The sequence below is a fragment of the Gorilla gorilla genome, chromosome 4, assembly GCF_029281585.2.
Source record: "Gorilla gorilla gorilla isolate KB3781 chromosome 4, NHGRI_mGorGor1-v2.1_pri, whole genome shotgun sequence".
Classification (NCBI taxonomy): domain Eukaryota; kingdom Metazoa; phylum Chordata; class Mammalia; order Primates; family Hominidae; genus Gorilla; species Gorilla gorilla.
Window position 1 is genome coordinate 18,723,486 of NC_073228.2, and position 16,442 is coordinate 18,739,927.

Sequence of the window (16,442 nt, forward strand, 5' to 3'; positions counted from 1 at the left end):
CCCATTTCACAGGTGAGGCTCTAGAAGAGGCAAATAATCAGCTCAGGGGAGTACTTTTTATGTTTTACAAATAATTTTATTATGAAGAGTGGCGGAAGTAGTATGTAGATTCCCCATAAAGTATAAAAGAGTCTGCTGATAATAAAATGATTTTATTTTTAACAGCTAAAATAAATTTTAATGTGCATTAGAAAAACTACACATTCCCAAGTAAACTCAGTCTTTCAGATATTATTATTCAGGATTAAACAAGGCCGCCCCGAGGTTAATCCACTTACACAGACCACGTGTGAGTTACAGCCGGGGTATTCAGGCATGTCCGTGAATATTCCCAACTTGTAGTAACAGAACCTTCAAATACGTCCTCTCAAGCATGCACAGTAGCCTGGGTGTCACCATGGCTCTTCTGCGGGATGGATGGGAAGGTGAATATGGATTACGTGTATGGATTCTCACGCTGCATTTGTATGCACCTTGCAGGAAGATTTGGGAATTCAAGCTGCTGCCTGGAAGCAAGATCTAAGCATTGCTTCTTACCTAGCAGGGCTCTCACCAATGCCACAGACAGGGCAGAACACGACTTTTACCCCCTCCTTCTGCAGCATGATTTTAAGAGACAAAACTTATAAGGCTGTTTAAAATGGTAAATCATGTTAGAGACGTTCTTTTTTTTCCTTGGCTCTGTGAAGAGATGAGTAGTTACCCCGCCTCATACCTGAAGCGTACTGGCTTCTGTGGGTAGCAGTCTTACTTGTCTACTATTCGTTCTGAGGAGTCTTGTCTTTCTGGATGAAGCTTTTAATCTGGTGATCACATACATGATTGGAACTGGCTGTGCAAATGAACTGATAGGAATTTTGCATACATGAGTGAAAAATGTATCCTCACGATGCAACTTTACATCAGTATTGCACCCTGGAGCTGTGAAGTGTGCTTCCTCGTCATGCTGAGTTTGTTTAGATCTAAATCTCAGAAAATAATCAGCTATCAGTTTACCTCAACAACGCTCTTAAACTATTCTGAACATTAAGAAGAGATTCTTGAAGGACTTGATAAAACATCTTCAATTATTTTCCCAACCCAGGTGGCAGCAATGAGCAGACAAGGAAGCCTTTCCTTCCATTACTCTGTAGACATTTACAAGTAATCCCAGAATGTGGAGATGTTTCCAATGGCTTCTTGAAAGTTATCCACGCTACTGTATTGTGGATTCTCAGTATCTAATTCAAAGAAGTCAGTGGAGACTTTTTGTTGTTTCCTACTATATGTGAGTTAGAATTCTTGGTACTTACCAATGTCAAACAAAAAAGCTGTCTTATTAATACAGGATCTCACCTTTGCCTTAAACTTGGCAATACAAGGCAGATATCCTTTTAGGACTCATGGATCATTAAATAGTCCTATTCTCATTAAATAACTTATTTTCAGGGATATAAAATATTTACTGTGACTAAGTTAAACCTTTTCATTATGTTTCAGCATCCTGATTATGATAAGTGATACTACTTTATTTATAGCAGTGATACAAATGTTCCTGATAACCTTGAGGGCTGAAAAGCTATCCCTTAATGCTACCACTACACTTAGGTGTTACAGGGCAATTCAGTGGGCAACACAGGGCACGAAGGCACTAGAGAGAAGTCACGAAGACTTCTCCTACTTAAATGTGCTTCCTAATCCAAACATGTTTTAGAGCGGCAATCCCCAGTCGTCTTCGCCACACCAATGCATGGAGGTACTGTGCTCTTCCAGGGCAGGGGTCGGCACAATTTTTCTGTAAAGGCCAGATAGTAAATATTTTCAGCTTTTCAGGGCATATGGTTTCCGTCGCAACTACTCGACTTTGCTGCTGTTGTGTGAAACAGCCATGGATGCCACCTAACCAAATGAGCAGGGCTTGTTTTTGAACATTTTGACTACATACAAAAACAAGGCAGTGGGCTGGCTTTGGTCTGTGGGTCACAGTGGGGTCTGCTGCCCCTGCTCGAGGGAACTGGGGGACTGGGAAAGAGGATATTACTGAAGGTCATTCTCATCTACCTTCTCACCTTGAGAGTTTCTGGTCTTGAGTAAGGACACAGGGGGAGGTGTGGGGAGAATCGTTAAGCATCTCTCCTAAAGAGCATTCACAGAGAATGGGCACAAAGCTCTTTCGGCAGGGAAGATTGTTCTGGGTTCCAATGAAGTTCTTAGTAATATTAAACTAAAATAACTGAATGTAGAACTCTTCCCCTCAACCACAACTTTTTTCCCTACAGAGAATTCTAGGATACAGGGATATATTGCTGAATACCTTAACTATGAGAATTTGTTGCAGAATTAAATTACTCCCACTAGGGATGGGAAGGAGCAGGGGATTGGGAATAGAAAAGGTAGGTAAAAAGTAGCCCCAGCATTCCAGCTTTGAGAAGAGAGAGAAACGACATACAAGTCAACACATGCTGGCTGTGGCTTTCCTGTAGGTTTTTTGGGATTTTTGAGACAAGGTTTCTCTTCCATCACCCAAGCTGGAATGCAATGGCACAATCTCAGCTCACGGCAGCCTCCGCCTCCTGGGCTCAGGTGATTCTCCTGCCTCAACCTCCTGAGTAGCTGGGACTACAGGCGTGTGCCACTGAGCTCAGCTACTTTTTACATTTTTTTTTTTGTAGAGATGGATTTCACCACATTGCACAGGCTGATCCTGAACTCCTGACCTCATGATCCGCCCGCCTTGGCCTCCCAAAGTGCTGGGATTACAGGCGTGAGCCACCGCACCCGGCATTCCTGTAGTTTTAAAAGAGCTGGGACATAAGAGGAACTGACCTCATGTATTTTGGCATAAGGACACCACAAGCAAAGCTGAGACAGAGGGGTGTGTGCGTGTGATATATAACTAACCCTCTACGTTAGAAAGGAGGTTGGGGAAACACTTATCCATCGATGTTGCCTAAATTTCCTCAAAGCTTTTTCTACCTGTAAGTATCCAAGTTAATCTCTGTGGGCCAAAGCAGAAGTCAAAAAATCAGACACTGAATAGTTTGATGAGATGAAGAGACACAGAAAACCCACCAGCCAAAAACAACCCTAACAAATGGAGAGGGATTTCTCAGTAATGCACAGAAACTCTTGAGAAAGGGATAGATAGGGGTGGGATTCTGAAAAGTTTCCAGGAAGAGATGATACATTAGCCACCGGTTCACTATTATACTCAATTAAGATGTATAAAATGTGATTTAACATTATAGTTAGTGTGCTATTTTAAAAATCAGCTTAAAAATATTTGTAAGCTTTTTTTCGGAGGCTTACCTGCAACTCGAATGCCCATCCTTAGCTCTCGTGTTTCTCACACCTATCAAGATCTGGTCAAGGGCCCCAAAGAAACTAAGGGGAAGGGCCTGATGTGGGCTTATTTTCTGCCAATTCAGATATTTTCCTGTATCAACATGTAGGTAGTAGTCTGGTATCTCATATAGATGAATGGTAATGAGATACTAGCTTTTTACTGAGAAATGACTTCTTAATTTTAATGATGATCTTTGTCATCTTCACATCTCCTTGAATAACAACTTTATGATTAAACAGAACTAGTTTTTCTCTAATTCTCAGTTGCTCCTGACAGCAAGCCAAGAACATCCAGACAGAACCAGATCTGTCTATATTAATAATACGTTTACTTCCTGTATCATTATTTTAGATTCCAATAATTTTATTCTTTATTTTTTCACTCCCCTCTCCCTGTCCCAAATATTATACATTTTTAAACTGTTTAGTATGTATTGCAGTCATCTCCACTGTACGCCCTTTGCTGTTCCAGAGCTTTAAGTGATGTCCAGGTCAACACGACTTACGCCACCGCTGCAGCTCTTTGGATAAACGGAGACAAATGTAAGGATCCGAGAGGCCACTTCCAATGACTGTTACTATCTTTTGCCTCTACAGATCATTCTCTTTTTGTTTTATAAGTTTAGAAATAGAGTATTAAGCACAATGAGAAGTTTGTTTCACTTTCTTCAGTCTCTGTTCATTAATGTCAGGTATCAAACAATCCCTTTCAGACTGGTAAAACTTTAAGAAAAGCCCTTTTCTCTGTGGGAGAAATGACTCTTGGTTTTGGGCCTCTCCATTTATGCAGGATGATCAGAAAGGCACTCCTTTTCCTCACCCATGGCCAGGTGTCTGATACAAGAGATGGCAGCGAGGCCATCCCAGCCAGCATGCAGGAGTGCTGCCGCCCTGTTCCTGCTGTCGGACCTACCCGCTACTCACTAGGCACTGATTTCATCAAACGAATCCCAATTAGCATCAAATTGTGATTTTTTTTTTCTTAAGAAGTCCAGTGTGTGAATTATGCTGGCCTTCAGAATTCACCGTTATCTTGTACTTTTACACCTGAAGTTTTCATCTGAAAGTGGGCTTTTTGTTTTAATTGTACAAAAATACTGGTGGTTTTTTTTGTTTGTTTTTGAGATGCAGTTTCACTTGTTGCCCAGGCTGGAGTACAGTGGCGTGATCTCGGCTCACTGCAACCTCTGCCTCCTGGGTTCTAGCAATTCTCCTGCCTCAGCCTCCCGAGTAGCTGGGACTACAGGCGCCCGCCACCACGCCCAGCTAATCTTTGTATTTTTAGTAGAGACAGGGTTTCACCACGTTGGGCAGGCTGGTCTTGAACTCATGACCTCAGGTGATCTGCCAGCCTCGGCCTCCCAAAGTGCTGGGATTACAGGCGTGAGCCACTGCGCCTGGCCCCAAAATACTGGTTTTTGATTGTACAAAAACCAGCACAAAAATTTAATTATACAAAAATGCTGATATTTTTGATACCCACTCATCTTTTTAACTAGAAGGATTTTTTTTATAATACAATACTTTAAGAAATGAACAAACACATCTTGAATTAAGATAAATGAAATTAAGGTATTTTCCTTCTGGTTAAGACTTAGTGCAAGCTGAAACTTGGAGAATGGCACTTTGTTTTTTAAGTGTTCAAAGTAGATTAACTGAGATAGCAATAAGACTTAGACACATTGGTAAGTGACAGCTGTATTCTATTCCTCCTTCTCTCTTTCGTGGTGTAAAGGTGTTTGGTTTCAATGCCAAAAAGGTGCTCTTAGGCACCAAGGAAAAGCACCTTCCATTGGAGCAGGGTAACAGTTCTTAGGTACCTGACCTTTTAGCAGGGAAGGGAAAAAAGCTAGAAAGGCTGAGTGCGGTGGCTCATGCCTGTAATCCCAGCACTTTGGGAGGCCGAGGCGGGAGAATCATGAGGTCAGGATTTCGAGACTAGCCTGGCCAATATGGTGAAAACCCTGTCTCTACTAAAAATACAAAAACAAAGTTAGCCAGGCATGGTGACACACACCTGTAGTCCCAGCTACTCAGGAGGCTGAGGCAGAAGAATCACTTGAACCTGGGAGGCAGAGGTTACAGTGAGCTGAGATCATGCCACTGCACTCTAGCCTGGGTCGGGGGGGGGAAAAAAAAAAGACAACATGAAATGGAGGACAAGGGCAATTATGTAAATTCTAGTCAAATCTTATACAGGCCATTACAACCAAGCCTCTAATAAAACCCCAGAGCCTGCCAGGTGCAGTGGCTTATGCCTGTAATCTTAGCACTTTGGGAGGCTGAGGTGGGCGGATCACCTGAGGTCGGCAGTTCGAGACCAGCCTGACCCACATGGAGAAACCCCATCTCTACTAAAAATACAAAATTAGCCAGGCATGATGGTGCATGCCTGTAATCCCAGCTACTCGAGAGGCTGAGGCAGGAGAATCACTTGAACCCAGGAGGCAGAGGTTGCAGTGAGCTGAGATCGTGCCATTGTACTCCAGCCTGGGCAACAACAGCAAAACTGTATCTCAAAAAAATAAAACCCAGAAACCCCAGGCAATAGCTCATTCACCAGGGCATGCCAGATACTGTAAAGCTGTAAAAAAAAAAAAAAAAAAAATTCAGAGAATCCCTTGGAGGTCCACATAACGGAATGGGACCTGTTATTTAGGCTAGAAATATAGAAAGACTTACTCAGACGTCTGAAACTCCAGCTACAACACAGGACGAAGTATCCTGTGAAGAGCATCGTGATGCCACCGAATCCACTCTTCCTTATGGTGGTGTTGCACCTGATCCAGCCTGTTCAAAAGGAAACACGGCTTGTTGTTACAGCGACTGAAACTAGGGCCAGTATCCGCGAGTCATTCAAGTTTTCCCAGTTAGCCTGAGTGATGGAACTGTAATTCAGAGATTTACATGCACATATTTTAAACACATAAAGGCTAACATCAAAGAACCTTAACTTGACTAGATTCAAATTAGTTACTCTTGTTTTGGGTGCTTGGTTAAAATCTTTAGTGGCAGGAGGCTAATACAACTGGTTAACTTGAGGTTTAGAGTCTTTCTGGCTTTGGGAGGAGGCACAATCAATGTGGGCAAGGGAAAGTTGGGGGTAGGTATTAAAAAATACAAGCTGTTGAATAAATGGTAGCTGTTATTAGCTTTGGTGCTTTCAATTATGTCCAACTCCAAAATGAACACAGACAAATGGAAAACTAGGAAGACAACACACATTTTAACAATTTTTTCCTCTCCTCTCTAGCCTTGCTTAACAGCCCGAAGAGAAACTTTTCCAAATGCCCAGAACCTGCAACAGAACACAACAGTCAAACTCCAGCCTCACCTTTTTGTACAGCTCCCAAGAGCCTCATTAGAGAGAAGTTGGAGGTTGTAAGTCCGGTAGGGGGTTCCAAACTCCTTATATGAGTTGAGCTTCGTTCCAACAAAGAAACTATGGTTCCAAACAGAAGTCACTGTCATTGTTTACCGAAACGTACCCCCTTCCCCAACATCCAGTGCCGAAGGATCCACGGCTAAGCCTCAGGAAGAGCATATTCTAAACAGGTGCATTAAAGATTTCTGCATTGGACTGCAGCTAAGTGTTGAAAGTCAAATCAATTACAGGTTGAAAAAATGTTTTTCAAAAGGCCAAGGGACCCCTGAAAATCAGGGCGTCTACTTGTTTTTTGGTCTGCTGAGTACCCTGGCCAGGTGATTGATGCGCATATGCTTCATGAAGTGAGTCTCTTACATCATCTTTTTGTTTTTGACACAGTCTCACTCTCTCGCCCAGGCTGGAGTGCAGTGGCATGATCTCGGCTCACTACAACCTCTACCTCCTGGGTTCAAGTGATTCTCCTGCCTCAGCCTCCCGAGTAGCTGGGATTGCAGGCACACGCCATCACGCCAGGCTAATTTTTGTTATTTAGCAGAGACGGGGTTTCGCCACTTTGGCCAGGCTGGTCTTGAACTCCTGACCTCATGTGTTCTGCCCGCCCCAGCCTCCCAAACTGCTGGGATTATAGGCATGAACCACTGCGCCTGGCCTCTTTTACATCTTCTATCATCTGCTAAACATGTCAGCTAAAAGCGTGACTTTCTCCTTTTATGATTGTGACTTGCCCACAGCCAACATGCCTGTTCTATTACCCTATCGCTATTATTGGCCAGCAAACATTTCCTATTTATGTTCAGTACATGAATAACTTAAGCAGAACCAGAAAAGAGGGCTTATGCAGGCCGGGCGCGGTGGCTCACGCCTGTAATCCCAGCACTTTGGGAGGCTGAGGCGGGTGGATCACGACGTCAGGAGATTGAGACCATCCTGGCTAACACTGTAAAACCCCGTCTCTACTAAAAAATAGAAAAAATTAGCCGGGCGTGGTGGCGGGCGCTTGTAGTCCCAGCTACACGGGAGGCTGAGGCAGGAGAATGGCGTGAAACCAGGAGTCGGAGCTTGCAGTAAGCAGAGATCGCGCCACTGCACTCCAGCCTGGGCAACAGAGCAAGACTCCGCCTCAAAAAAAAAAAAAAAAAGGGCTTATGCTCCTTAATCACATTTCTCCTGTACATGGTTTTCTCCATGTTTTATGACAGGTAATCTCTACTACTGATAGTTCTCTAGTCTTGGTTTGGTTCATCAAGATAAAGAAGAAATTAAACACCGACAATAGGTTTAGCAAGTGTGGTAAAAGTTGCTGTGGATGTAAAAATATCCAAATGATCATTAAAGAACAATGAAAAGAATCATGCTGGCTTCCAAGAAATAGCACAGAAGATAATTTTCTTGCAAGGTGAAGGTTAGTCTCTTAAAAAAAACCCCATTCATCTTCGAAAAAATTTGAGGAAAACGGTGCAAAGAGAACTTCCTGAAAATTGCGACCATGTTGTCAGCAGTGTCAGGATCACGTGGCTCCCTGACCTTGCCCTGCTTTCTCCAGTCAGGTGAGCCTACTGGCCTGACCTGCAGTTAATTCAGTAACTGTTAGCTCACTGGCCCTGACTTTTAAGTACCAAAGGAATGAGTTGGCTTCCTGAGAAGGGCAAATGACCTATCAAAGGTCTTGCCTGAGTGAGAAAAGGTATAGCCCATTCTCTTGTGCAAAGATTCCAATAAAACTCTAATTTACAGTCATTGCCTGGTGAAATTACAAAGCTTTTTAAGGAGCCAATGGCACCATCTTTTAATCCCTATAGATTGATATGGCCTTGAAGTCCTTGGCCAATGGAGGGATCAGGGCTTGACCTGATCCTAGGGTCTCTCTCCTCTGGTATCTTGTGTTCATTTGGTGGGAACATCAAAGTCTGAACACTGATCCTGGATCCAACTTCAATAGTTTTTCAGTTTATAACAGAAGTAGAGGCCCTATGATGATTACACCTTATTTACTGTCTGATATAGAAGTACCAAACTAAGTACAGCGTTTATTAGTTACAGACTATGAGCAATAAAAGGGATTAAAATAGTTTCTCACCACTATTTGGAAGGAACTTGTTACTGAAGAAAAAATTCTATTTTCCCTCCTATATCCTGTCTCATAACCTTGGTAATTTAATGTTTTAAGTTACTGTATCTTATTATTGTATTCTTAGGAGCTAACAGTGAAATGTATCAATAACGTATCAAACAAGGTATTGACTTCTATCTGTGGTCTTTAAACTCTACTTGAGGCTTACTGTTTGGGAGAGTTAGTAGTTAATACCTCCAGGTTCACCTGACTCTTCTATCTGTGGTCTTTAAACTCAACTTGAGGTTCACTGTTTGGAATAGTTAGTAGAGTCAGACGAACCTGGGTTTGAATCCTGATTCTGTCACTTACTGCATGAACATGGGCAAGTCACTTAATGTCTGAAGCTCAGGCCAGGTCTGGTGGCTCACACCTGTAATCCCAGCACTTTGGGAGGCCAAGGCGGGCGGATCACCTGAGGTCAGGAGTTCGAGACCCGCCTGGCCAACATGGCAAAACCCCATCTCTACTTAAAAAAAAAAAAAAAAAAAAAATTAGCTGGGCCTGGTGGCAGGTGCCTGTAATCCCAGCCACTCTGGAGCCTGAAGCAGGAGAATCGCTTGAACCTGGGAGGTGGAGGTTGCAGTGAGCCGTGATTGTGCCATTGCACTCCAGCCTGGGAGACAGAGCAAGACTCCGTCTCAAAAAAAAAAAAAAAAAAAGATGTCTGAAGCTCAGATTCCTCAAGAGGAATAAGAGGGTGGGACAGTGGTGTCACTCAGAGCTGTTATGAGGATTAAATGACATAATGTATTTAGCATAACGATAGTCATAGTCATCACAGATAAACGTCAGGTCCCTCACTTTTTCCTCTAAAATGAAAAGTGTGTATCAAGGACACTCCTAAGCACTATAAAATGTAGTACAGAAAATACACAAGTCCTTCAATTTGCTAGAGAGATTTATCATGGGGGGAGCATGTGCATCTGCAATTGAAAAACACACAGAAGGCTGGACACAGTGGTTCACGCCTGTAATCCCAGCACTTTGGGAGGTTGAGGTGGGCAGATCACCTGAGGTCACAAGTTCGAGACCAGCCTGACCAACACGGAGAAACCCCATCTCTACTAAAAATACAAAATTAGCCAGGCGTGGTGGCGCATACCTGTAGTCCCAGCTACTTGGGAGGCTGAGGCAGGAGAATCGCTTGAACCCAGGAGGCAGAGGTGAGCCAAGATCACACCACTGCACTCCAGCCTGGGCAATGAGCAAAACTCTGTCTCAAAAAACAAACAAACAAACAAAAAAACAAAACACACACACACAGAAAAGTATGGCACTATAACAAACATGGTTTTAGTTATGGTGTATTTTCTACAACATGGTTTAGTGGAAAGGATTAAACTAGGCCTCAGGAAACTAGGTTCTCCTTGCAGCTCTACTATTTATTGGCAACACAAACTTGGACAAATCACTTATGCTCTCTGTGCCTGTTTCATCATCTACAAAATAGGGATAAATTCACTCTGCCCACCTCTCTGTCCACCTTTTGTGCCCAAAATAAAAAAAAAATACAGATGGAGGCACTCTGAAAACCACAAAGCAACACAAATGTTAATATAATTAAATGTGTTTATTACGGAGAAGGGGCTTGACTTTGTGACTACAACTTTGTGCAAAAAGGTCTAGACGTTAGGCCTGTTTATAGAAGGTAGTTAAAGAAAATGCAGCTTTGGGCTAGCAATGTTCTGCTTTTAGTACACATCCATTTTGAGACCAGGCAAATAGAGGTTTAGTGAATATGAGATCATTTGCAAACTCTACCAGAGAAGAAAATGATTTCCCTTTAGGAAGAGATAATACCAGTTTTTCTCTTGCAAACCTATTCTGAGTTGTTACAGGTCTCCTGTCAAAATAAGCATGAAAGCACCAATGGCCACTACACAAGACAGGTATGCTACTTTACAATCACCCTGCCCCTAGAAAAGCTTAAGAAACTTTATGTATTTTAACTAGAGAGGTGGTCTCATAACTAAAGATGAGATTCAGCAGAGAAAAGCAAAGATATTTCAAATGACTGTCAGGAACTTCCTGCCTCCTTGGGCCTTGGTCTTCCCTCCTGTTAACCGATTCCAGCCATCAGCAAAAGGAGCCTCTAGGAAGCTTCTGAAGTTTGATTCATAATCAAGGTGAGTTTCAACGTTCAGTCTTTCGCCCCAAGTCCTTCTCGCCTCATCTCTCCTGTTTCCAGGCTCAATCACTGGTTTTATTCTTGGGTCCTAGTCTCTGTGGCCTACATTTTTCTTTTGTTTTTGGCCACATCCTCTGTTTCTGGTCCTTGATCTTCACTGTTCATTTCCTGAGCCTCCACTTCCACTTATCTGCCTTGCCTGCCCTTCTTACCTGGCTAGTTTTACCTGTGTCCTACCACCTGCATCCTACTTTGCTACTCTAAATTCCTAGATGTTGCATTTGCCTGAAACCTAGAACCTATTTCTTGTCCTGTAAACTTAGAACCTATTTCTTGTACAACCTGGTCCTGACTGGATTCTGAACACAGTGCTTATTCTATCTAGTTGAATTTTAAGTCGTTATATTTTTCTCGTCTGTTTACCCATCCAGTTTCTACCGGACATGCCTCTTCTCAAGGCAGAAACTCAACTGCTTTCAGTATCGCCAGCCTGCCCTAGCGTAACCCTCAACTCTTGGGGGAGAGAAAAAGAGAGGGATAAACCACCACTACTGACCCCTGAAGCAAGAAGTAATGTTTTCAGGACAATTTTTTTTTTTGAGACAGGGTCTCACTCCCGTCGCCCAGGCTGCAGTGAAGTGGCACATACTCGGCTCACTGCAGCCCTGATTTTCCGGGCTCAGGTGATCCTCCCACTTTAGCCTCTCAAATAGCTGGGACTACAGGTGCGCCACCACACCCAGCTAATTTTTTGTATCCTTAGTAGAGATGGGGTTTCGCCATGTTGCCCAGGCTGGTCTTAACTCCTGAATTCAAGTGATCCACCTGCCTTGGCCTCAGCCTCCCAAAGTGCTTAGATTACAGGTGTGAGCCACTACACCCAGCCTCTTTCAGGACAGCTTTATATGCAGTCTACTGGCATGCCTAGGTGAAAATAAACTAAATGACTGAAAATGTTAGTATTTTGACCCTTATAAATTCAAAAGGCAGAGAGAGCATTTTGGATGGGACAGATGGCAATTGAAAATAAGCTTGTTTACCTTGCGAGAGTCTTTCCCCCTGGGGACTGATAAGTTGTGGCTTCTGGGTCATTGCATTCCAACACTGAAGCTTCCCTGGCAACACCCCTAGTCCAAGGTAACCAGGATAGAGCTCTGGAAACCACTCCAGCCCCATGCAGCTGCGAAGAGTCTTCCTGCCAGCAGCTGCAGCATGATTGGTGAAGGGGCTCTGAGGAGTGTGACGCTGGGCTGAACATAAAGGGCTCTGGCACCCAGTGTGTGATGCTTGGAACTGACTATCAGATTTGGGCTCCAGAGATAACTGTCCCTCGGGACTCTCCATTAATGCCTTTACATCAGGGACACGATTATGATTCCGGGCTTCTGCTTTCTTTTCTTGAAGAAATGTTGTAGCTAGAGAGGCAAGACTTTGACTACTTGACTGCGATACAGAATGAAACTCGTAAGTCGTCTCCCTCGGAATGAGCAAACTTAAATGTGGTCCTTCCCCTTGAGACTCCTTTCCTGTGACTGAATCCCTGAAGTTCTCACAGCCATGGCTCATGACAGTCCGTTCCTGCTTTTCTGTTGCGGACATACTTTTCTCTGCATTTCCTTTGCTCCCACATGTCTCTACTCCCAGGGTAAGTCCTTTCTCTTGTTTCTCCATGACTTGGATTTTACCTAATGAGCTCATTTTAAGGCTTAAAATGAGTGATTCTGTGTTCTTTTCTGGAGTCTCAGTAACTGTAACATCAGTAGGGACTCCTGAGACGTGATCCCTGCCTTTGGAATCTCTCTCATTGCTTAATAATGTTCTTACCCTTTTAACCCCATCACTGACATTCTTTGGAGAAATATGACAATCACCAGTAGGCACGTCTAGTAATTTTACTAGAAGTTCCTGTCTTTGGGGATCAATTTTGTCCAATTTCAGATCACCAGAGGTAGTTTGTACATCATTAGGTAGAGTTGAGGAATATTTTCTATCTTGATTTGACAAAGAAGGTTCTATTGAGCCAACCAGTAAAGACGCTCCAGCTTCTGAAGGATTACATCGACTTTCTCCTGATTTAGGCAAATCTTTGGCAAGTTCTCTTTTAGGAGAGGTTTTCTCTGATGCGTAAAACTGAGCCTTGGTTTCTTCTTGGAAAGTAGTCTTTGGTTTAGTATTTTTTAACATTTTGAAGGATGGTTGGATTGGATTCTTGATGTCTTTATCTGCCTTTGTAGTAGTTGCTCTTTCCAAACCAACAGCTGGTAGTGGAAAGGTCTTCACTGTCTGTTCTGGTTTGTCCATCACCAACTTAGAATTTCTTTCTTCATTCTCTGTCTCTAACTCTTTCCCTTTAGCTTTAATTAAATCTTTGATTGGCCCTTTCATCTTTTTAGCACGTGGGAGTGTAGCTGGCTTGGACTGATAAACTTTTTGATCAGTAGGTATGGTTGGTCCTATCATCTTACAGTATGGCAAGTGGGATTTTAATCGTTTAAATGGCTTCTTACAGTAAGGACACACTTCCATTCTGGGTGGATTATCACTCATCCTATTCCTGAAAAAGGTAAATGTGAGATTATGAGAAGCACATAGTTTGTAAATACCAATATTTTACTTATGTGTTGTATCTTTTAAATCATTTGGAACAAGCTAGATGTTTGCTACTTACGGTTACAGCAAGTCAACTAGTCATTACATGAGTATAAAAAATTGTTTAAAAACCCTTAAACACGTTATTCAAGGACAGAATGGTAAAGAATAAAAAACTTAGGCCAGGAACCAAAGGTTATTTATTTATTTATTTTGGAAACAGAGTCTCACTCTGTCACCCAGGCTGGAGTGCAGTGGCACAATATCTGCTCACTGCAAATTCTGCCTCCCAGGTTCAAGCAATTCTCTTGTCTCAGCCTCCCAAGTAGTTGGGACTACAGGGGCATGCCACCACGCCTGACTAATTTTTTGTATTTTAGTAAAGATGGGGTTTCACCGTGTCCGTGTTGCCCAGACTGGTCTCGAACTCCTGAGCTCTGGCAATCCACCCACCTCAGCCTCCTAAAGTGCTGGGATTACAGGCATGAGCTACCACGCCCACGCCCAGCCAAAGGTTACTGATTACAGCAGAGATTTCCAAAGTGATAAATGGAATATCCAGTAGGGTGTAAGAAGAAAATATTAGAATTACCACAATCTAAGAATGAAAAACGAAGCTCTACTAACATTTAGTCAGTAATATGCATATATATATATATATATATATACACATACACACACACGGATATACATAAAATGTATGCATAATGCACAAATATATACATGGCCGAGGACACAGTCCTGTTTTTCACTTATACTTTTTTTTTTTTTTTTTGAGACAGAGTCTCACTCTGTCACCAGGCCGGAGTGCAGTGTCGGCTCACTGCAACCTCCATTTCCCAGGTTCAAGCGATTGTCCTGCCTCAGCCTCCCGAGTAGCTGGGACTACAGGCATGTGCCACCACGCCAGGCTAATTTTTGTATTTTTAGTAGAGACAGGGTTTCACCATGTTGGCCAGGATGGTCTCAATCTCCTGACTTCGTGATCCGCCCGCCTCTGCCTCCCAGTGTGCTGGGATTACAGGCGTGAGACACCACGCCTGGCCTACTTATAGTTTCCAGTACAACAGATTACTGGCAAATTAGTTTGACATCTTTGTTAAACATATACGATGTAAAAAATTAAAAAAAAAAACATTTATACCATGTATATTTGTACCTGTTGTTATTCTTTAGAGTCCAGAAAAGAAAATGTTTAATTCCAATGTTTAGTTGAAAGTTATTTCCTTTCTACATCTCTTATTCTTTCTATAAAGTTCCAGAGGGCAGGAAACATATCTGTCCTGCACACAGCTGTATGTAAAAACCTAGCACTGAGCCTGGCATACAATATTTGTTCACTGAATTCTTTAGATATAAACGTTTAAATATTATTCAGTACTACAACTGATAATATCTTCTGACTACCAAAGAGATTAAAAAGGGTGACTGAAACCACTTACAAAATAGACACAATCTTCACCAATCCATTCAATAAAGCAACCAACCCACCTTATCCTGTACGAAGTCATTCAAAACAAAACTGTTTTCTGCCAACAGATTACAGTAATCATTCTTACTTTGTTGTTGTTTGGTCTTTTTTTTTTTTTGAGATGGAGTCTCGCTCTGTCACTCAGGCTGGAGTGCAGTGGCGCGATCTCGGCTCACAGCAACCTCAGCCTCCCAGGTTCAAACGGTTCTCCTGCTTCAGCCTCCCGAGTGGCTGGGATTACTGGGATTAAGGGCGTGTGCCACCACGCCCAGCTAATTTTAGTATTTTTAGTAGAGACGGGGTTTCACCATGTTGGCCAGGCTGATCTTGAACTCCTGACCTCAGGTGATCCACCCGCCTCGGCCTCCCAAAGTGCTGGGATTACAGGCGTGAGCCACCGCGCCCGGCCTGCTGGGATTACAGGCGTGAGCCATCATTCTTACTGTGTTTGGAGGTACACACAAACAGGATGAAAGCCACAGACTGTTTGTTTACAATAATACACACAAATGAAGCCAGTCCATGGACCTTCGGCTAACAACGTTAGAAAGGGCTTGACACCTGCTAGACGTTTCTGCCTCCACTCCACCTCACACTCAACCCTACTTGAAAGATCCCGGTACATTCCCACGATAACGTCTATACGTGGGTGTCTGTTTTCTTACCCGAGCTCCTCCAGGAGGATGCTAGTTTTGTGGGTGCTTCTCCCGGATCCCCATGCTTCCCCGATCACCGTTCCCGAGCGTGGCAGAATGAAACGTGAATGTCAGCCTGTATAAGACACGATCAGACAGGTGACTTGGCAGCATGCACAGTGAGTAAACGCGGCACGATACCGAACCAAATAGAAACACAGGTTCCGGAAAGCAGAGAGTTAAGACCTCCCCAGCCTCTGGGCTCAAGGAGGACCTCAACAGTTCCATTAATCCTCACCCTCACCTCCGGCGCTCTCCAGCCGCCTTTCCCTCCTCCCGCTGCGTTACCAGCCTGCCCACCTCCCCGCACCCTTCCTTTCCCTGAAAGCTGTTCTGATTCTGCCAGCTGTTCTGATTCTGCGGCGTGGATGGGGTCGGCCCGGCAGCTCCTGGGTCAGGGACAGGCGTTCCCGCAGCCCCACCGAGGATTTCCTCCTGCGGTTCCAGGAAGACCCTCCGCCGTCCCCGGCACCCGATTCGCTCCCCTCTCCGCTCAGGAGAGTCTCCCCCAGACTTAGAACGTGGGCCGCGGAAAACAAACCCGCCCTTGGAAGCTCCCCACAGAGCACCGTCCTCACCTCGGAAGACCTGAAAGCCCAGGCGGCCCCGGCAACAAGCCCCCCAGGGAAGCCCCCCAGGCGCCTGCCCAACCCCCGGCCAAGGAACCGCGTCAGGCCGTCTGCACCACTGCCGGATAGGTCCGCCTATTTTAAAATATGTTACCTCACACGGAT

General features: G+C 43.8%; 2 protein-coding genes across 6 annotated transcripts in view; one reads left to right on the top strand and one right to left on the bottom strand.

Moving 5' to 3' along the window:
• Positions 1-6,670, top strand: part of CPSF4L (cleavage and polyadenylation specific factor 4 like) — a 19,535-nt gene extending 12,865 nt beyond the window's left edge. The window contains exon 3 of one of the 2 annotated variants that reach the window (XR_008680287.2): positions 6,578-6,670. Coding sequence is in view for 1 of the 2 variants with exons in the window: in XM_004041071.3 (XP_004041119.1) it covers positions 481-523 (43 nt within the window). In the remaining variant the exon portion in view is untranslated. Of the gene's footprint in view, positions 1-480; positions 571-6,577 lie in introns of those variants that run through there. The other variant, XM_004041071.3, reaches the window with a different exon arrangement.
• Positions 137-16,370, bottom strand: MTNAP1 (mitochondrial nucleoid associated protein 1). 4 transcript variants are annotated; one of them, XM_004041063.5, is made up of 6 exons: positions 16,287-16,370; positions 15,679-15,784; positions 11,994-13,507; positions 6,659-6,766; positions 6,007-6,114; positions 137-1,774 (listed from the first exon to the last, which is right to left on the bottom strand). In XM_004041063.5, the coding sequence occupies exons 3-6, from the start codon at positions 13,498-13,500 to the stop codon at positions 1,674-1,676; spliced, it is 1,824 nt and encodes a 607-aa protein (XP_004041111.5). In that variant the 5' UTR covers positions 13,501-13,507; positions 15,679-15,784; positions 16,287-16,370; the 3' UTR covers positions 137-1,673. The 4 variants fall into 4 exon arrangements, with proteins under 4 accessions (XP_004041111.5, XP_004041114.5, XP_004041112.5 ...); XM_004041066.5 differs by having other exon boundaries at positions 137-3,845; positions 16,287-16,319; XM_004041064.5 differs by lacking the exon at positions 6,659-6,766 and having other exon boundaries at positions 16,287-16,367.
• Between the last annotated feature and the right edge of the window lie 72 nt (positions 16,371-16,442).

What these genes read in the sequence shown, in the direction of transcription:
- MTNAP1 (XM_004041063.5), bottom strand. Translation starts at nt 13,500, where the DNA reads ATGAGTGATAATCCACCCAGAATGGAAGTGTGTCCTTACTGTAAGAAG. An exon ending in GGGGGAAAGACTCTCGCAAG is followed by an intron (nt 6,767 to 11,993) that starts GTAAACAAGCTT and finishes TTGGAACCATAG; the next exon opens with TTTCTTTGTTGGAACGAAGC. An exon ending in CTGGAGTTTCAGACGTCTGA is followed by an intron (nt 1,775 to 6,006) that starts GTAAGTCTTTCT and finishes TGGCCTTTACAG; the next exon opens with AAAAATTGTGCCGACCCCTG.